The sequence below is a fragment of the Vicia villosa genome, unplaced genomic scaffold, assembly GCF_029867415.1.
Source record: "Vicia villosa cultivar HV-30 ecotype Madison, WI unplaced genomic scaffold, Vvil1.0 ctg.000009F_1_1_2_unsc, whole genome shotgun sequence".
Lineage (NCBI taxonomy): Eukaryota > Viridiplantae > Streptophyta > Magnoliopsida > Fabales > Fabaceae > Vicia > Vicia villosa.
Genome location: NW_026704938.1, coordinates 70897 through 93005, shown reverse-complemented (window position 1 = coordinate 93005; position 22109 = coordinate 70897). Strand labels below are relative to the sequence as shown.

Sequence of the window (22109 nt, the reverse complement as noted above, 5' to 3'; positions counted from 1 at the left end):
AACTAAATAGAGAATTTCAAATGGTTTATATCAAGAACCAAACTCAATTATTCAAGAGTATCACACTCTTCAAAATAAAAATAGTGACACGACACTAATACAACTCTTTCCTCAAAAGCAGTTTTCACTCATAAGGCACTAAGGTAGCTTTGGTCAAAGAAAATATTTAGAGGGAGAAAAGTGAGATAAATTGAGAAGAATTAGAAAAATCTCAAATACTGAATACTGGTGTCAAATGAAGTGAGGAGAAGACTCCTAATTGATTAGATACTTGCAATTATCGATTATTTGTTCCCAAAAGGAAAGTTTTGATATAAAGTTATTACCAATTATTAAGAAAATTTTATAATGGATTAGGCTTCATCTAATCTATTAGACTATAAATTTAATTAATTTGCTATAAATCTAATTGATTAGATAATTCAAAATTTTCTTCTAATCAAGTCGACAATCCCATAATTAATTGGCTATGCCATAAAATCAATTTTATATGTTTTGTTGGGTAAAGAGAGACTTCAAAAATTATTTTAAGTGTGTGTGTGTGTGTGTGTGTGTGTGTGTGTGTGTGTGTGTGTGTGTGTGTGTGTGTGTGTGTATGTGTATGTGTATGTGTATGTGTATGTGTCTGTGAGTTTCCTTAGTATATTAGGAGTTACTCTCCTACTTTCATAAGACTCTGGTTACTCAGACAGACACGACTAGACAAGCTTTCACACTTCATCTCTTTCATAACTCTAGAGCTTTCAAGTTCATTTTCAGATATGTTGATCATATAAGAACTTCACTTGAACCTTGAATCTTATATTGGATGTGACTTGATATATATTCAAGTAAATTGTCATCATCAGAGAGTTGTAACGATATCACCACCGACTTCAATATTCATCAGTGGCTTGTTGACACTTGGGTGAGGGATTTTGGATTGAATGACATTCAGTTGTCAGAAGTGTAAGGGTTAGAACTTGAGGTGTTATAGAACATTCAACAGGAAGCCCAACATAGTCAAGATTATGAAGATGGTTTTTGTTTCATGAAGGAACACTCATGGCTTCTCTGTTAAAGCTAGCTAGTTATACAAGATTGGATGAAATATGAAATGTAGGATCGCATTTGGAGGGGAGAATACTTAGAGAGTTGGAATTGTTGTGGAACTCTAATGTCTCGAGAAATATTCAATTGTTTAGTTGGAGACTAATGTAGAATAGACTGCCAACTAGATTCGAATAAGCTAAAAGAGGGTCATAAATGGAAGGCACAATGTAGTTTATCCTATGTCTCTTGGTCTTGAAGAAATGACAATGCACTTGGTTTTGAGATGTCTTATAGCATTTCAAGTATGGAAGGAGTTTCATAGTTAGATTGGTATTCCTACGGGTGCAGAAACGGATACGCTAGAAGACATCCTGAAGTGGTTTCGGAAAAAAATTAAAGGGAATAGTTTCATTGTAAGAGCCTTTATCAAATTCATATCTCCCTGTTAGGGCTGTGATCTTCTTTGTAACTTCTCTGTCCTTTCTAATGTCTGAAGGGGTGTCCTGGATATTTGGTTTTGTCTTCACCTGATCCAATAACTGATTGAGCTCCTTTTCAAAAAAATACAATAGTTTTGACAAATCTTCATCAGAGTCTATGTCATAGTGACCATTTGTGTTTTTAATACTTTTTTTCTTTCTTCTTAGATCTTTCACTTATTAGCATTTCAAATGTCTGAAGTCACCCAATGAGTTCATCAACTCTCATGTTGTTGATGTCTTAATCTTCTTCAATGGTACTTACCTTCATGTCAAACTTTTTAGGTAATGACCTGAGAATTAATTTTTTTTGACAAGTTTTGCATCTGATATTTTTTCTCTCAAGGCACTAGATGCATTTGCAATTTCAATAATATTCATGTGAAAGTCCCTATTGCTTTCATCATTATTTATATTTAGGTTCTCAAATTTGGTGGTAAGAAGTTGAAGTCTAGACATCTTAACTTTAGATATTTCTTCATGAGTTGTTCTGAGGATTTCCCTTACATTTTTAGCTACATTACATGTATTAATCAACCTGAAGACATTCTTGTATACTCCATTGAATAGAGCATTCAAAACTTTGGAGTTTCCAAGAGCTAGTATATCATCCTCATCAGACCAATCTTCCTCTTGCTTCAAGGACACATTTCCATCTTTGTCCTTCGCAACAGGGTGATCCCATCCTTTTAAAACAGCTTTCCAAGCTTTGTTGTCCATAGATTTCAGAAAAGTCACCATTCTAACTTTCCACCCATCTTAATTTGAACCATCTAATAGAGGTGGTCTATTGTTGTATCCTCCTTGTTTTTCCATAGCACCAGAAAGTATTCTCCTAGAGCTCACCCAATAAACAAAATAGGGTGTCTGCTCTGATGCCAATTGAAATTCTGGCACTTACATTATAAATGTTAAGACCAATGTCCTAACACCATACAATATCAAGACAAATGTTATGACATCTGCTGAATGACAACACAAATATATCAAAACAGAAATAGACTGCAGAATGATAAATAACACAAGTAATTGTTAACTCAGTTCAATGTAACTCACCTAATTCGGGGGCTACTAAGCCAGGAAGGAAATCCACTATAATAATATTAGTTAAAAGCCTAAAATAAAATAAAATCTTAGTTTCCTAAAAAAGTCTCAAAGATCCTTTTACTGAAACTAAATCAAATATGTATTTGTCCTAACAACTCCTTGATTGGTTACGCCTGTATGAGTGTTTGAATATTCCATAATCTCATATTTTTCAATTAAATATTTTAGGATTAAAATCCAGTCTAAACTGCTAGGATGTTCTGGTATAGCATATCACAACATCTAACAGAACATCTATTAAAACTCATGACAACAGAACCTGTCATGACAAGATGTTTTAACATCTTGCTCAACATCAGTTAAGAACCATGTTTTAGCAAAATTATGCCAATCATAAAACCATGGAACTAATATGAGAGGACCCATAAACTTAATACCTTGAGGTTTTAAGTAAATATGTGTTATGTCTATCACTTATATGGTTGCTCTTAGACAAATGTGGATGCTTCCTCGTGCTCAACCAATGGTATTAGATTCAACGGTTCAACTAAGGGACCAACTCCTTGTGTTGAAAATCTTCCTGACAGGGCGGTGATCAGGAATTGTGTCTTATTAAAGTGCATGCAACAAGGTAAGGGTTTCAACAATGATACAAGTGTGTATGGATGAAATAACTTCCGCTTGAAAGGGACATATAAGTGGATAAACTCACACTTAAAGGGGATATTATTGTGATATAAGTAAGAGTTAAAAGTTCCACATCGCTTAGAAAAGTGGATGTTGAGCACTTTATAAATGGGATGACTCATGAACCCAATACCTTAGAATTTTGGATGAACATATGATGTCTTTCTCACTTGTATGATTGCTTTTGACCCAACGTAGACGTCCAATCACGGTCAATCAGATTTTACATCCACCTCATAATATTCATATTAGAGACGAAATTAATATTTTTGAAATTTAGCCCTTGCCAAATCTTTTGAGCAGTTGAAAAGTCCCTCGCACAATGAATAATGGTCTCTTCCTGAGGAAAGCACCTCGAGCACATGTATATATTATCCATATTTCTATGATTGAGCATAGATAAAATAGGAATTGAGTTGTCATGACCTTATCTTCATGGACTAATTAAATTTAAAGACATTTGAAATTCTATAGAGCAAATATTGGAAGGAGAGGTTGCATTGAACATTTTTCAACATTATAAATCTAATTTATATTATTTTAATAAATATAGTGAAAAAAGAGGAATTTTAGTATGCGTTATAGATATTTGATGTATCATTCATTGTTTTTATTTAGTCTCCCTCATAAATTGCACACATTAAATTAAGATTAAAATTGATTCGTAAATCTTTTTAGCATGCGTAAATTATTGGTTACATTAGGTGTTTTTTATTCGAAGGAAGTATAATGTAAAATGTCAAAGCCTTTTGAAAACTTGAAAAAAAATGGGATTTTACATGTTTTGATTCGAATCATAAGAATTAAACATGCTTTCTGATTCGAATCATATTGGACAGAAACTTTCCAAAAACATTTTTAACTACTTGATTTGAATCAAACTTTGAACCTGATTCGAATCACACTCTTCTTGTGACATTATGCTCAGTTTGATTCGAATCAAACTTTGAACATGATTCGAATCAAACTTTGAACAAGATTCAAATCAAACACTTTTATGTATTTTCCTGGATTCTTTGTTTGATTTGATTTGAATCAAATTTTAAACATGATTTGAATCACGAGGTCCATGATCCGAATCACACTTTGTGCTTGATTCAAATCAACTGAGAATGGGTCAAAAAATTTATTTTCATTTATTCTACTTCACTTGCCCACTTGACTCAAAACTGAACTTTCTTTGATTCGAATCTAACCATCGTTTTTCAGTCTTTTTGTGTTTAATCTTAAGCACATATAAAATCTCTTGGTTAACACTTTTTAAAAAAATATTTTCATAAACACTTTGTAAATTTTTGTGAAAAATCAACTACCTCTTTTAAAACCCTTGCATGAGAATTTCTTTCATCTTCAACCTCAGTTTCAATTTCATTTCTTAATCATGAGTGATTGATGATTGATTGAGGGAGACGGTGTCTTAAAACTAATCGTTCTTGAAGATTGGTAAAATATTTCCAGGCTCTTGCAAGATTGGGATTGTTGACATTCGTGCTGATAAATTCTAGTAAAAAGAAAAATGTATTCTCTCTAGAATTGCCTTAGTAGTGACTGTGTGGAAGGCTACACATAAGGCGGAGCTCTTTTTACATCTTCAGACAATTCATCGCTCATGTAATTGATAGGATCAAGGGTTGATTGCTACACACGAAGACTTGGAGCAGAGTTGGTGATATTGAATGATTCGAAGCGTTGATCGAGGAAAGATTGCGAAGAAGAGTTTGACATTTGGCCATATACAAGTCAAGATCCAAATTGAAAATTATGTTTGTTATTTTTCTTCAGCATTATTGTGGATTGGTGATTGTATATACTCTCAAGATATTTGTCAAAATAAAAGGAAAAATTATTATAGTGGACGTAGACTCACGCGAGGGACAACATAGTCGAACCACTATAAATCTTAGTGTCATCTCTATATCCCTTATTCTTGAATTTAAATTTCGTCGAACATGCAAGCTTAGGTTTAAATTTTGCCATACCGATTTTCTTGATAAGCTTAGATTTTGTTAGAATTGGAGACCTAACAAAAGCTTTAGTGGTGATTAATATCTAAGAAACACCCTACTTTAACTGTTTAACCCACACCTCACAACTTATCCAATTAATTCAATTGCATACGTTGTGGTTCTTCATTTAGACATTACTATATTTGTAAAGTGATTTGAGTTCTCTGATACAAAATCGTTAGTGCGTGACATATTTTTAGTGAGGAGAGAAGAAAGAGAATGAGAATAATAATCACTTATCTTTTTTTTAATGAGTAATCTAATGACAATGAACAAATGAAATATCACGAGTTCAAACTTACGCTCCTACCTTCGATGACCTTACATAACTACCAAAGCTGCCATAACAAGACCAAAATTGCTTATCTTAGAATTGAGGGAACAAAATTTAGTAACGTTCCTCATTATTTTATAATGATGCCTAAGTAGTACGAGAACGTCATGTAGCAATCATTATGGTTTGAATTTTCCTTTCCACGTCCACTTGTCTACCTAATGTGTTGAGTATTAAAATCTTGTCTTGTGTTTTTTTACCATATAAACTAGTTTACTTAATTTCCTCAACAAATAAAGTTTGCTTAAAGTTCTAAGTAATTACCCAATGAAAGCTTTATCATCAAGCAAATTATAAAGTAATTGAATTAGACATGTGCATTCTTCATTATATATATGTTACCTAGAAATCATCAAAAAATCAAAATCCTAAACCCCAATTAAACCAGTTAACCATGATTTGCTCTACTCTTTATTCCATTTTAGCAGTGCTAATCCTTCTTAATCCATCAAATGCTCAATTAGTTTCAACCTTCTACTCCAACACATGCCCCAATGTTTCTTCCATAGTGAGAAATGTTGTTCAACAAGCTCTGCAAAATGATTCTCGTATCGGCGCGAGCCTAATCCGTCTTCACTTTCATGATTGCTTTGTTAATGTAATTCCTTAGTTCCAAACACATTTTGAATCTTTGATTAATAAGATAGAGTTTAGGTGGTTTATGAATTAATGATTAATCTTGTTAATTTGTGTGTGTGTATTTATCAGGGTTGTGATGCATCTGTTTTGTTAGATCAAGGTGGCAACATAACACTGAGTGAGAAAAATGCTGTTCCTAACAATAATTCAGCTCGTGGCTTTAACGTTGTTGACAACATTAAAACCTCAGTTGAAAACTCATGTCCTTCGATCGTGTCTTGTGCTGATATTCTTGCTCTCGCTGCGGAAGCCTCTGTGTTTTTGGTATAAAAAAATCATAAAAAACACAAAAAATATCAAATTCTATTGATTTTTTATACGAATAAGTAATTTTAAAACAACAATTTTAAAAAAGCGTATGGCATGATAAATACGATAATGTATTCACAGGCAGGAGGTCCTTCGTGGAACGTGCTACTCGGCCGAAGGGATGGCCTAATTGCAAACCAATCTGGCGCGAACACTTCCATCCCTGCTCCAACCGAAACTTTTGCTAATCTCACTGCCAAATTTACCGCTGTTGGCTTAAACACTAGTGATCTAGTTGCATTATCAGGTAATTTAGTTAATGTTTACTGTTGTCCAATCAGTGTAGTTAAATTTTAACCATTGTATTCGATGGTTGAAATTTGACTTCACGAGAGGATCATGAAGAGATTTGAGACAAATAAATTTATAGAAACTTTTTTATTTAATTATGCATAAGATTATCATAAGCATGCTTGTTAATTATTGGTTGATTCAAATGAATCAACTTGAATTAGGTGCACATACATTTGGTCGTGCACAGTGTAGATTTTTCAACCAAAGACTATTCAACTTCAGCAACACTGGTAAACCAGATGCAACCCTAAACTCAACATATCTAGCTACTCTACAACAAAACTGTCCACAAAATGGAAACGGCAACACAATAAACAATCTCGACCCTTCGTCGCCGAATAATTTCGACAATAACTACTTCAAGAATCTTCTCAACAATCGAGGCCTTCTTCAAACAGACCAAGAGTTGTTTTCCACTAATGGTGCTGCCACAATCTCCATTGTAAACGTATTTGCCAATAACCAAACAGCTTTTTTTGAAGCATTTGTTCAGTCCATAATTAAGATGGGTAATGTTGGAGTATTGGTCGGAAACCGAGGAGAAATTAGATCTGATTGTAAGAAAGTTAACGGGAGTTGATGAAGGGAGGATTGCCATGTATATGGATAAGATGTTCTTAGTTTTTACTATTTAGAAACTCTATAAGAGTTTCATTGTTTAATAATATACGTCAAAATTGTTTACAAATATGTTTCTTGTACCATACATATTTGGTTTGTATTAGCTTGTATGTCGTTTTATTCTTGTATTTGTTATTGTAATCAATTGTTTTATGACTTGATTGTTTTTTTTTTTACATTTATCAAACAATTGATGGTATTTTTCCTTTATATGTGACATTTTTATATTTGTAATTTTTTTAATTAAAACTCGTTATTAAGTTGAATATCATATTTGAATTCAAAACTTTACAATTATGTATGTATATTTTAGATAATTATAATCACTTTATATATAGACAATAAATAGAGGCTAAACTAGCTGATTGAATAGTAAATTTATTAATTAATTTGATTTCGAACTATATTTTTTATTTAAGTTTGATGAACTATTGTGATTCATTTAACCGAATTTGGATCTGCTCTATTTATCACTCCTCCATTTAATCCAGTTCAGTTCTTAGATGCATGACACGGTAAAAAAAATAATTCAATGGTTCAGATGTAAGAATCAGTATTTTGTTTAATAAAAAAATTGAAATATAAACACAGTTTTAGTTTCACCCTCTTCTCTTTCCCTCTTTCGCTATTTCTTCCCTGCTTTTGTTCTTCTTTTTTCCCTGTTACACTATTTCTTCCAGCTTTTGTTCTTGGTCTTCTTCTTTTACTTAAAGAAAGATTGTTTTTCAAATTATCTTATTTTAATTTTCCAGTTTCTTCTCAAATTTTTGCATATGGTCTTTGTAAAACTTTTTAATGATATATTGATATGGCAAATTATTGATTCACTATTGAATGACAGATAGTGTAAAACTATTTTACAGTGTCATTCCATATTTATTAAACTTTATTTTTATGCTATATAGTAATAACAACTTTTTTATATGTAATTTGTATTAAAGGGAAAAAAAATTTAAATAACCATGTTTAATAAAAAAAATACAAAAAAACTAAGTTTTCGGGGTATTTACCAAACTGTTTAGGTTTGGGACCGGCTGAAAGTGAATGCACCATTTCGTTTGGCGCATCTTTATCTTAATATATATAAATGCAAGGTTGTCATGATGGCAACCCTAGCCACATGTCAACCTGATAACAACTCCAAGCACAAACCCTAATTTTGATTTTACTAATTTGACCTCACACCCTAATTTTAATTTTACTAATTTAACCCTACATTAAGAATAAATATAATAATAATAATATAAATAATAAATAATATATATGTATTGCGACAATCTTAAATCTATTAGTTATTAAATTGACACAATATTAGTAATTAAAATAATTATAATTATAACAACAACAATAATAATAATTAATAATTAAAATAATAGTAATCATAAAAAAAATAATATTAATAATAATTAAAATAATATATATATATATATATATATATATATATATATATATATATATATATATATATATATATATATCCCAAAAAAAAACTTAATTCAATTCTTATTAAGAAAAAAGAAATAGTTCATACATTGAAAAAATTATTATATTATAAATTCATTTGGTAAATACATTTGTTTTAATAATAATGTAAAATAATACGTTTATTTAATAATATTGTAAAATAATATTTCTACATCATATAAAAATTTTAGGTGTCACTCAAATGCTTCACTCCCTTTTTTTCTTCTTCTATACTACTATCAGTATCTAATACTTTTCACTTTTGGATGCCCACACATATTATTTTCGTTAAATGAATATCAATGGATTATGATAATAGTTACTTAATAAATTATTCACTTATGATTTCTTCAATATTTACAGTTTTGCATCCTAACCAATTATTTCTATTAAAGAAAAATGATAAATATTAATTATGATAATTAGAACTCAATTAATCATTCCGTTATTGTTTGTACTAATATTTATTTTTTACCATTTACATTATTCTATATAGAGTCTCATTTGCATAAAAAATTACACTCTTTCTTCATTTCATATATTAAGTAAACATTCTAACTTTCTAACAACAAAGTGTTCTGTTTGTTGGTTAATTTTTTACCAATGGACCACATAGATTTTTTGGCTTCCACATATAAGTATTCAGTGTTATTTTTTTCATGATAGATAATGTCAGATTTAATTCATTTTATATTTTACATTTTTCGTCTGCAAACTTCTAATTACATTTTTTAATTTCAATTTTGGAAATTAAACTATTATTTTTTACATTTTTACAAGTCTTCATGTGTTTGATTGCATAAAATGCAAATGAATTTGTTTGTTCAATTGATTCATTGCAAATTATATTTAATTTATTTATTTTTTATATTGTTATTATTGATATTTTGTCAGGTGTCTATGTAGGTGTGCTGAAGAGATTGATATTATTATTGTTACTACTGATATTATCTTTATGATATTTAATTTCATAATACTTATTTTATTTTTGTATTTTAGTCTTTAACTTATAATTGCATTTATGCTATCAATTTTGAGAACTAAAATACTTTTTTTTTTCTTAAAATTTGCAGACATTCTGATTTGTCTGATTGCACATAAGCAAAATGAATTCCTTAATTCAATCAAGGGTTAGACGGATTACATTCAATTAATTTATTTTTTATATTAATTTTGTTATTTTTTAAGGTAGATAGTCTTCTAATTCTTATCATTCATTTAAAATTATATCTCTTATCATTCATTTTAGACTTTATAACCGATAATATTTGTTCTTTAAAACAACGTTTACAACCTCTGAAATTTTAATCAAGACCATTGTAACCTTTGTGCTCTATAAAAATATTTTATTTTAATTTATTTACAAGTTTATTATGTGATTGAATAAAATCAACAAATAGAGAGCCAGATAATTGAAATTCAATTTTACTTATATTTTCAATAACAATGATATTTTTCATATTTTTATAATTGCAATTTAATATTTTTGAAATATAAAAGAAATATGAACTATAAAAAATAATAATAATCCCGCGCATCGCGCGGGTCATAACCTAGTAAGTGTTAAAATTTGGTGAATGCGCCAAACCATTTGGCTAACACTAAAATAGGGTGTGTTTGCGCCAAATGGAATGGCGCATTAGGCTAATTTTTTTGCCCTAATAGCCAAACCATTTGGCGCATTAGGGTTGCTTTTTTTTTTCATTTTTTTTATTAGTTAAGTTATATATATATATAAATATATATATATATATATATATATTTTCAAATTTCCAATTTTTTTTATTAGTTAAGTTATATATATATATCGACAAATTATTTTTCGATAAATTTTTTTTATTAGTTAAGTTATATATATATATATCGATAAATTTCCATTTGTCAAATTATTTTGTTAGTTTTGAAAATGTAGTGCACAAAACGTAAATTGGCATTTAATAATCGAAAACGAAACATCGGTTACAATTGATTAAAGAAACGAAACATCGATTACAAATGATTAAAGACATAGATCAGCGTGCGTCTGTCTTTTATGTTCAATTCGGAATCTTGGGACAGACATAGATCAGCGTGCGTCTGTCTTTTCTGTTCAATTCGGAATCTCCGGACAAACATAGATCAGCGTGCGTTTGTCTAGTCTCGTCATGGTGGCATCTTGTGACAGACCTAGATCAACGTGCGTCTGTCTTTTCTGTTCAATTCGGAATCTCGGGACAGACATAGATCAGCGTGCGTCTGTCTAGTCTCGTCATGGTGGCATCTTGTGACAGACCTAGATCAGCGTGCGTCTGTCTTTTGTGTTCAATTCGGAATCTTCGGACAGACATAGATCAACGCGTGTGTGTCTTGAGACAATGCAAAGTTGTAAGGCACCATATATAAGACAACCAATATTTTCTAAACATTACAACTCACACAAGCAATTTTGGCTAATCTGACTTGATCTTACAACACCCAAACACTTCCCCGTAGAAATGACTTCATCTACCCAGTACCTTGTGCATGCCCATCTAAACGGTGAGACTTACTCACATGAAATAGCCGGTTTTGTGATGAGAAACACTCAGGTTGTTCCATTGTTGTTAAGCAAAAGAGCAACCTTTATATACTTCATTCAGCGACTATACGCTAAGATTGCAATGGGTCCTATTGCAAACGTTTTTTTACCAATGTCCCTCTTTCAACGACAACAACACCATCAAGTTTTATGAGATGGAGATTGCAAATGACGAAGACCTGCAAGATATGTTTACTACCCACGAATACTCTGGCTTGGATTCCATCGAGCTGTACGTTACTCTTCAGGTTGGGACACAAGAAACTCATGTTATCCAGTCACAAGTTATAGACCCACCAGTCAACGAGCAAGAAGAGGTTGATGTCATTGACGAGGAAGAAGAAGATCTGGAATCTGAATTTGACGAAATGGTCAACGAGGAATCCGACGACGAGCAACACATTCCGGTGCCTCCAGCCCATGTGTACGCACCTCCAGCGCATATGAGTAACTTGAACCTTCAAGGTGACGAACCATCATCCGACATCTTCTTCACACCGTACATCCAAAATGACGATGAGTTAAAGGAAGGAGACAAGTTTCCCTCTAAGGAGGCATGTCTTAGAACAATAAAAATGGCACATGGCACACAACGTTGATTTTGAAGTAGATCGTTCAAACCTGGAACGGTATGTAATCACTTGTAAGAATCCAGAGTGTGGCTTCAGACTGTTGGCTTCTTATAGGAAGAGAAGTAATGCGTGGAAAATAGGGTCGATTACGCAACAACACACATGTATCAACCCTAACACTTCCCAGGATCATACGAAACTCAGTGCCGATCTCATCTGTCAGGAGATCTTGCCTCTAATAAGCTCAGATCCGTCTCTGAAGGTCAAAAATATTATCTCGCATATAGTTACAACCTTCAACTACACGCCATCTTACAGAAAGGCGTGGGTTGCAAAAACAAAGGCAATTGAGACAGTCTACGGCAACTGGGAGGAGTCATACAAAATTATTCCCCGATACCTCAATGCGCTACATAGTTACGCACCTGGCACTGTTACTATTCTAGAGACACTGCCCGCGCATGCCCCAGATGGAAATCCTGTCCAAGGAAACGGAATATTCCATCGGCTTTTTTGGGCATTTAAACCTTGCGTACGAGGATTTGCACATTGTAAACCCATACTTCAAATTGATGGAACATGGTTATACGGTAAATACAAAGGAACCATGCTCATGGCGGTTGCACAAGACGGGAACAGCAACATATTTCCAGTGGCGTTCGCAATTGTCGAAGGTGAAACTGCGGCTGCTTGGAGTTTCTTTCTAAGGAACCTCCGAGAACATGTTGCTCCTCAGCCTGACATATGTTTAATCTCCGATAGGCACGCTTCCATTGAGAGTGCCTATAATAATCTAGCAAACGGATGGCATGACCCTCCATCTAAACACGTCTATTGTATTCGCCACATCGCCCAGAACTTCATGCGGGAGATCAAGGACAGACATCTAAGGAAGGCCTTAGTCAATGCTGGTTATGCATTGACCCAACCCACGTTCCAGCATTATCGGAGTGAGATTGTAATGACAAATCCAGAGGCAGGTAGTTGGATAGATAACCTTTCTAGGGAGAGATGGACAAGGGCTTACGACAAAGGCGTGCGATGGGGCCATATGACGACAAATCTCGTGGAATCCATGAATGGCGTTTTCAAAGGCATTCGTAATCTTCCTATCACAGCACTAGTGGAGGCTACCTACTTTAGGATGGCTTCGCTCTTCTCAACGAGAGGCAGGAAATGGGGTGATGTTAGGCAATCTGGTCAACTGTTAAGTGATAGTTGCATGAAATTTATGCAACAGCAATCGGCAAAAGCAAACACTCATCAAGTTACTTCTTTTGACCGATTCAACCGCACGTTCAGTGTGCGCGAAACAATTGACCACAATGAGGGTTTGCCAAGACAACAATATAGGGTTCTTCTGGACGAGGATTGGTGCGACTGTGGAAGGTTTCAAGCTTTTCGTATGCCTTGCTCGCACGTCATAGCTGCATGTGCGTATGCGCACCGCGACGCAAAATCACTACTGTCTTCAATTTACAAGACCCGGACATTGCTCCGAGTTTACAGTGCTGCGTTTCTAGTGGTAGACAAGGAGGATTACTGGCCTGAGTATGATGGAGAGGTAGTTTGGCATAACGACGCAATGCGGCGAAAGAAAAAGGGTCGTCCCAATAGTACACGGATTAGAACCGAAATGGACGTCCACGACAAAATGGAACGAAAATGCAGCATTTGCCATCAGGTGGGGCATAATAGAAAAAGATGCCCTAGTCGTGGCTCAACCTCATGACAAGTTTAATTTACTCTGTATTTTTTTTTTACGACAATGTAACAGTTTCGCTTACCACCTCTTGTAACCTTTCCTCAGCCTTTCATCAATAAATTGTGCTTTAGTGAAAAACCGAAATCGACAACGCAAACATTATTTAGGGTTAGTAATAATTTTACGAACTCGATTTATCAGACGTTTTTACGAAAATAAAAGACCGGAATCAAAAACGGTGCGCGAAAATACACAAAGGGTTTTTTTTATAAAAAAAAACCCAACACATAGGAGCCATATGAAATGGCGCCTATGTGTTGGTCCATGAACTCATGCGCCAAACCAATTGGCTAGAAATATTTTGCCCTAAATTTTGTGTGTTTGCGCCAAATGGTTTGGCTTGCAACACATGAATGCGCCATTTCATTTGGCGCATCCACTCGTCTGGGGTCCCAAACCTAGACAGTTTGGTAAATACCCCGAAAACATGGTTTTTTTTTGTATTTTTTTATTAAACCTAGTTATTTAAAAAAAAAATCTATTAAAGGAGCACAAAACGTGCTAAACCCAATATAGTGGTAATACCTGATATGGATTACGGACCCCTTTTACAGACAGTGCTTTGCAATCATTTTCTTTTTTTGTTTAGAGCAATATCTATTATATTTATTATAATATATAAAAAGTAAAGTACCTGATAATTATAATTCAAGCCCTCTGACTAAACAACTAAAACCGTTCATATTCCATGGTTAAATTGGTCATTTTGTTGAATAACTCAACAATATTCATTTGACAATTAATGCTGTATGATGTGTCATATTTTAATTGGTATACTTCATTTTTATTTTTTTGGTTTTCTTATTATAATAGTTATATTATTTGTATATTATAATAGATAAATGTCATATTTTGTATTGAAATAATAATTTGGTATTAATACCTAACCAACTTAAAAATAACAATAGCTTGCTTGGAAAACCAAAAACACCACTACCGAAAAACTGCCTTTCCATTTCCCAATTCAGACTTTACTTTGTCTATTTTCTCAATAATTGTAAAGACACACGGGAAAATGAAAATAATTACCATATCTTCAAATTTCTTCTTTCTTTTCCTCTTTCATCTCCTTTTTTATTATTTGTCTTTTTCCTATCACAGTCTCCCTCCCTCTCTTCTTCGCACAACCAATGTGAACTTCAGCACATTTTAATTTCTTCCCCCACATCAAGATTAACTCCTCCGTCAATTTTTCAAAATTTTGATCCTATTGAGTTAATTGGATTTCATTTTCGATTGTATTAGTAAAGAATTTTGATTTTATACAGTTTGATTTTTTTTATTAAGAAAAATGAGGAAATAGTCCGGTGAAAGCGACGTGGTTGAGATGAAGGGATTGATGTTAGTGTTTGTGTTGCGGCGGATGGTGATTTTAAGGTGAGCGTTGGCTCCGCCGTTGGTCCTTTGAAAAGGTGATTTTTCATCCTGGTTATTATTCCGAACATTTAAGAGATCTACACTTTTAGAAAATTGACTACATTTCTTAGTTTTTGATTTTTTTGCTTCCATGATCTCTGTATATAATAGTGGCTTAACTTGTATGCACACCACCTATTTGATAAAATGTTTAAGAGCATCATTTTAGTAACTTGCAGTGTTGTTGGCCATGCTAAAATAATTATTACTTTGATAGTAGTATCAATTATTATGCACACCACCTTTTATGTTTTTTCATCTTTGCTAATAGATTTGTAGTTGTAATGGATATGTTTTAAATGTGTGTTTTTATATTTTGTTTGATATTATAGTTTTATTGGATCTGTTATCATTCTATGCTGAGGGGAAGAGAACAACAGAGAAGAATATGGATGAAGAAAGTGGTGGGGCTGGTGTATACTCCGAGAAAGACAAGAAGGGTGATGCTGCACATGTTCTAGCAAAGCAGTCGGTGTTTCCAAAAATAAAACAAGAAGAACATGAATATCAGAGAATCCTTCTGAAATTGAGAGATGTCAAAGATAAAAATAAGTTTATCATAGTCAATTTACAATAGAGGGGTTGGACATAAATACTTCTAAATCTTCTTTTGAAGATTAATTTTACATTCACATTTTATGCAGATATAGAAATGTACAATTTGACCACCTCTTTGAGGATTATGTTGTGATGATTTGATTTTTATTGGTTTTCATATTTGTTGCCGAAACTTCTTCTCTACAGTTCAGTAAATCTTTATTTGCTTTAAAGGGTTTGGCTAATTTGTTATTATTGTTGTTTCATTTGACCAGGTATATGCAAAGATTGTTCCTAAAATAATTCTGGAATTGGTTCAACTTTTCGATTCCATGTCCCAAGCTGCCGCTCTCCTTGGCGAAAGACGTCGAAGAATCCAGACGCACTTCCACTTTTCTCAGTATCGTTGGTTTTGGCAATGTTATAAGTTTCTTTTATTTGATCCACATTCAATTTAAATTTCTTATATTTATTCATATTGCATCAGATGCACGACAACAAATTTGAGGTTTAATTTATGTTTCTTAAATTTATTGTGTATAATTGAATGCCCTGTGGTTATTACATGTTTGTTTAATATAATAGCTTTATATAATGCTTTTAAACTATAATTATTATTTTCATTTTCAGCACTTAAACTTTAAGATTGTTTGAATTGAAATATTCCTTAATTTCTTCTATTTCGGTACATTTTATTCTACTTTATAATCTTTATTTTCATACTGAAAATTGAAATTTAACTTTTAATTAGGTGTTGCAAACATATGGAGGAGTTTTTCTCCAAAAGAAAGAACATAAACAGTTGCTTGAAGTTGTTCAAGAATTGCACAAGTATTGTGTGAAAGAGCCAGTGAAATGTCCTTTAATATTTGGAGGTGAATCCATATTTGCAGTTAAATCATACCAATTGTTTTGCTGAATATTTTAAACCATACCAAATAAATGTTATATTGCACATTAGATGTAACTCACAAATGCCACACGTTTGATTTGTTTTGAACCTTCAGCTCACAAATGCCACACGGTATTTTCTAAATTTACCATAAATAAGCCTATTGTGTATCTCTTAAGACCTAAACTATTCTTCCTCCAGATTGTAAGTTGCCAATACTCAGGTAGTATAAGCATCATAGATATATCGGTTCTATTTTCTGTTTCTTTTGAATATGTTGCCATTTTCGTTGTTTTGAATCATAGTATCATCCATTTGTGAAGCCATTTCCTCTGCGTCGATTTTAACGTAGTTTTTGTAACAGGTCTTTAGAAACATCAACGACGTGCCTAATTGAAGCGGTGAGTGACATCAACGACTCAAAGAATTTGAGGAAGATTGTTGTTCGTCGTAATCATATGTGTACTGTGACAAGTTCCTCCAACAAACAATACTATTTTACTTGAATCAAAAGTATAAGGATTATGGTTATTTTGTTCCTTTTATGTGTGTGATTATTGATGTATTAAATCAAGTATCAACATAAGATGATTTTAGAATATGGACTTAATTTTGGTTGTGTTGCAGGTATATTTAAGATTTCATTTTGTAGCAACCCTGTTTGAAATGTACTAGAATACTCAATAAAACAAATTTTTTCCTATGAACAAGAACTGAGACGTTTCCCTACTCTTAAAGCTGAGTTATTGGTTGCTTTGCTTTTGTTTAGTGGTGTAGAGATGAGGAAAGATGCTGGACCGAGGAGTGAGGCGCAGATTTATTGGGTTGTGGTTGATTTCAAAGGATGGTTTGATGTGTTTTTCTTGGCTTGGATATCAAATTGAGATTGAATGAATTGTTTTCTGTGGTTGATTCCATGATAGCAGTGTTTGATAGAAGTTATAATAGTATTACAACTTTGAATTTACTGTTATAGACTTTGATAGTAGTGTTTGATTTCATGACTTTCACATGCAATATTGCTATCAAACAGTATTTCATGATTTTACAACTTTGATAGCAGTGTTTGATTTCATGATTTCACCAAGTTGTAATACTGTTATAATAGTATATACTTTGATAGTAGTGTTTAATTTTATGTTTTTTTTAACTTTTGAAATTATGTTATAACAGTATAACAACTTAGTTTTACAACTTCTAATTAATTATATAGTTTTGGTCTACAAGAAATATATAGTTTATTATAGAAAGTGTTTGATACATTGTATTACAAAAGTTTAATATCTATATTAATTAATTAGTAATTTAAAAATTACTTATGGTGATAATGTTAGGTTCTGATCAATATTCTTAGTTTTGATGATAATAAGGATATGAAATTTTGTATGAGATAATGTGGTACTCTAATACACTGCAATTTCCCTTTCAGGAAATATATAAAGAGTATGCACAAATCAGCGCTCAGAAGCTTTGACTTAGAAGGTTCAGCATGCAACATCAGAACATGGTCTGGCAAGACATCAGAAGATGGTCAAAGCAGAATCAGAACATGGGTCTATGGAAGCATCAGAAGAAACTTGAGTTCAGAAGCAGAAGCACTGAAGTTCTCATGGTATCACGCTCAGAAGCACTTCAAGGTCAGAAGACAAGAAGATGCTCTGCACCAAGCTGTTTGACTCTGATGATATTTCAAATGTTGTATACACAAACATCAGATCAGAAGCAAGTACAAGATGGCAAGCTACGCTGACTGACAAAAGGAACGTTAGAAGCTATTAAAGGCAACGTCAGTAGACACAGCGTAAACAAGGCTCGAGGTAGTTGACAAAAAGAGTGAAACATTAAATGCAATGCTGTACGGAATACGCAAAGCATTAAATGCTCCCAACGATCATCTTCTCAAGTGCCTATTAAATATGAAGTTCTGATGAGAAGCAAGGTTACCGATTCTGACGAATTTTGTGAATACTAACTTGCTGAAACGCTGTTCAAATCAAAGCTCACAAACTTCATCTTCATCAAAGCTCACTACATTGCTGTTGTAATTTATTAGTGAGATTAAGGCTTAAACTTTAAGAGAAATATCACTGTTGTGATTATAGCTTTTCAGAAGCATTATAATACTCTTAGAATTTGATTACATTAATTTGTAAGTAACTAGAGTGATCAAGTGTGATCAGGATACTCTAGAAAGTCTTAGCTTGTGTCTAAGCAGTTGTAATTAGAGTGATCACGTGGTGGTCAGGATACTCTAGAAAGTTTTAGCTTGTGTCTAAGCAATTGTTCCTGGAGTGATCATGTTGTGATCAGGATACTCTAGAAGACTTAGTCGTGGGCTAAGTGGAAAACCATTGTAATCTGTTGAGATTAGTGGATTAAATCCTCAGGTGAGGTAAATCACTCCAAGGGGGTGGACTGGAGTAGTTTAGTTAACAACGAACCAGGATAAAAATAACTGTGCAAATTGTTTTTATCGTTCAAGTTTTTAGACTACACTTATTCAAACCCCCCCATTTCTAAGTGTTTTTCTATCCTTCAGATAAAGTGGAGTAGTCAATTTTGAAATAGAATAAAATGTAACTTTTTATTTAGATTAAATGTCACTCTCTATTTGTCAAAAAAAATATCACTCTCTAAATTTTTTCTAAATATTTTGGTTAGTTGAGTCGTCATTGATAATGCCACTTTTATGTGGAAAACATAATTATCAGATTTTTTTAATTTTTTTAGTATTGTTATAATTATAGGAATGAAATAATTAAAAGTGAGTTTTTAATTACTAATGGCATAACTATATTGAATACGGGTAATGATAACTACATGTTCCAATTTTAGGTTGAAAAAAATATTGAAATATAGCCATTTCAATGTTCAAATAAATAGGAATATATTTTATGTATTTAATACAAAAAATTACACATTTTAAATTGAATACAAAAATCAATCACCATTATTATAAAATTAAATAATATTTATTGGTTATTATTATTATTAATTATTAATGTATATCATCAAAACAATTCATAAAACCATATATATATATATATATATGGGGACGACTCAAGTGAGAACCCTTGGTTATTATGAGAAATGAGAACACATGAATCACGACCATTAAATTTTGATTTTATTGATTTTAATGGACTTGATTGGTTTCTCTTTCTAGAATCCTTAATATTTATTTTAAATCAACATAGAAAGAGAAATCAATCCAGTCCATTAAAATCAACAAAATCAAAATTTAATGGGCGTGATTCATTATTCTCATTTCTCATAATAACCAAGTGTTCTCACTTGAGTCGTCCCCTATATATATATATATATATATATATATATATATTATATATATATATATATATATATATATATATATATATATATATATTGATCGCGACTTTACGTGTCTATAAATCTGATAACTGCAAGTGCACAGTCGTGTCGTGTAGTTTTAAAAGATATCGAATCCACAGGGACTATGAATCGATCTACCGTTATCTAAGGTTACTATGTAAAGCTAGGAGTACTAAAATTTCGATTGTTCCTAAGGGAAAGTGATTGTGAGAAAATAAAGAATAGTAATAAAAGATAGGTATCAGTATGTATTTCGTTTAAACTACAGGTAATCCGAAGGTCCATTGGCTTTTGCATAATTAAATTAAAGAATCTTTACTAATTCAATTGATTAAAAATCCTCGTCTCAAACTTTCGCTCTGTTGAGTCAGACTACTATCTTAATCCTAATGTACGCTTTCGCCATCCCATTAGATTTTAGAAGAGCTTTTTGGAAACAATGTAATTAATAAAATGCCTATTTTACGAGGTTGTTATCTATTTAAATCTCCTAATCTCAAACTTTCGCTCTGTTGACTCGGAACATGCTAATATCCCTAACGTACGCTTTCGCCATCCCGCTCGAGTGTAAAAACAATTTTTGAAAATAAATAAGTTCCAATTAGTTTTAATACGCTTTCGCCGTCCTTAAAACTAATGTCCCTATGTCTACTATCCAGTTAAAGATCTCAAACTTTCGCTCTATTGATTTTAACCTTTGACCGTCCTAACCCCTCAAAACTTTCGCTCTATTGGTTTTAAGACTTACTAATTAAAACTAGACATATAAACCAAAAATAAGTGATAATTAATAAAACATAATTTAAGCCAATTTATTTCGGATCCCTACGGTTAACTTACTTTACATACCGACACCCTTTAGTATTTTAGCCAGACATATTAATACGATTAAACATACATATATTGGTTCGGTTCATAATAATAAGCATATTAAATGGCATATAATATATCATGCAGATAAATAATATAAATAAGGCGGTAAATAAAAAACCTGAATTAAAATAAATCTGGATTGAATTGAATCTTGAAGTACTCGAACTTCCACCACAGGTTGGCTGGATCGTTCTTTCGGAATTTAAATGGCCAGAAAATAAAAACAAGGAAAATAAAGCGATAAATCTAACGTAAGGCTAGATCTATGAAAAGTTCACAACAATTTCCAGTGTAGAAATCGTTGTGAGAAAATAGACGGTTAAATGAAAACAGAATAATGAAAAGCAGTTCGCGGTACAATTTCGGCAGCACTTCGTTGGCAGGAAATCGGACACTTTGGACTGAAGTGACTGCCTCTATTTATAGGTGAGGCTTTGCAGTTGCTTTGCGTGAAAAACGGAACTTTTTGCAGACCAGGACTTGGAGACGTGCGTCTCCGATTCTTCAGGGAGACTGGGTGCGTGACTTGAGACGTGCGTCTCAAGTGGAGAATCTTCAGGGAAGTGGAGACGTGCGTCTCCCTTTTGCTGAGGTGGCAGAGACGTGCGTCTCTGCTTACTAGTGTGGCCTGGGCTGCTTTCCTTCGTGGGCTGGATTGCTCTTTTGGGCCTTTGGGTCCTAATTGCACCCTTCTTTCATTACAGCACCTCTTTTCGTCTTTTAAGCATAAATATTGGTCATTTAAGCTCGATTTTCTTTCCTTTTCGCAAATAGTCGTAATTGAAGTGTAAAACCTGAAACAAAGCAAATACACGCGTAATATCATAATAAATTAACATAATAAACGGAAAATGCTATAAATATCTATGGATTTTAGGCTAAATATACGATATAAAATCGTGTTATCATTTATTTAATAGGAAATGGATAATCTCTCAGACCATGATTATGGTCCACATGGTATTAGACAAAAACAAAGGCATAAAGGGGAAATTAATGAGAGTGAAAATGATACTGAGGAGTTGGAAAATGAGTGTGAAATTGATGAGAATAGTGAAACAACTAGGAAAAAGCATTCAATTTTTAAATTGTAGGAAGACATGGCAAATTATGAATGAGATTTAAAAACTTATTTACTACCAAATATAATTGTAAATAAGAAATAATAGCCTATGTTGTCCAATATGGTAGAAGTTTTAAGTTCATTAAAAATAACAAACAAAGGGTTATGGTT

The 22109-nt window shown here is 32.6% G+C and overlaps 1 protein-coding gene across 1 annotated transcript; it reads left to right on the top strand.

Moving 5' to 3' along the window:
- Nucleotides 1-5963: 5963 nt before the first annotated feature.
- Nucleotides 5964-7612, top strand: LOC131621502 (peroxidase A2-like). The gene is made up of 4 exons (XM_058892550.1): nucleotides 5964-6183; nucleotides 6294-6488; nucleotides 6615-6780; nucleotides 6989-7612. The coding sequence occupies exons 1-4, from the start codon at nucleotides 5980-5982 to the stop codon at nucleotides 7405-7407; spliced, it is 984 nt and encodes a 327-aa protein (XP_058748533.1). The 5' UTR covers nucleotides 5964-5979; the 3' UTR covers nucleotides 7408-7612.
- Nucleotides 7613-22109: the final 14497 nt, after the last annotated feature.

Excerpts from the sequence above, each read along its gene's own strand:
- LOC131621502 (XM_058892550.1), top strand. The coding sequence starts at position 5,980 with ATGATTTGCTCTACTCTTTATTCCATTTTAGCAGTGCTAATCCTTCTT. Across the intron at positions 6,184-6,293 it reads TTCATGATTGCTTTGTTAAT|GGTTGTGATGCATCTGTTTT; the intron begins GTAATTCCTTAG and ends TGTATTTATCAG. Across the intron at positions 6,781-6,988 it reads TGATCTAGTTGCATTATCAG|GTGCACATACATTTGGTCGT; the intron begins GTAATTTAGTTA and ends AACTTGAATTAG.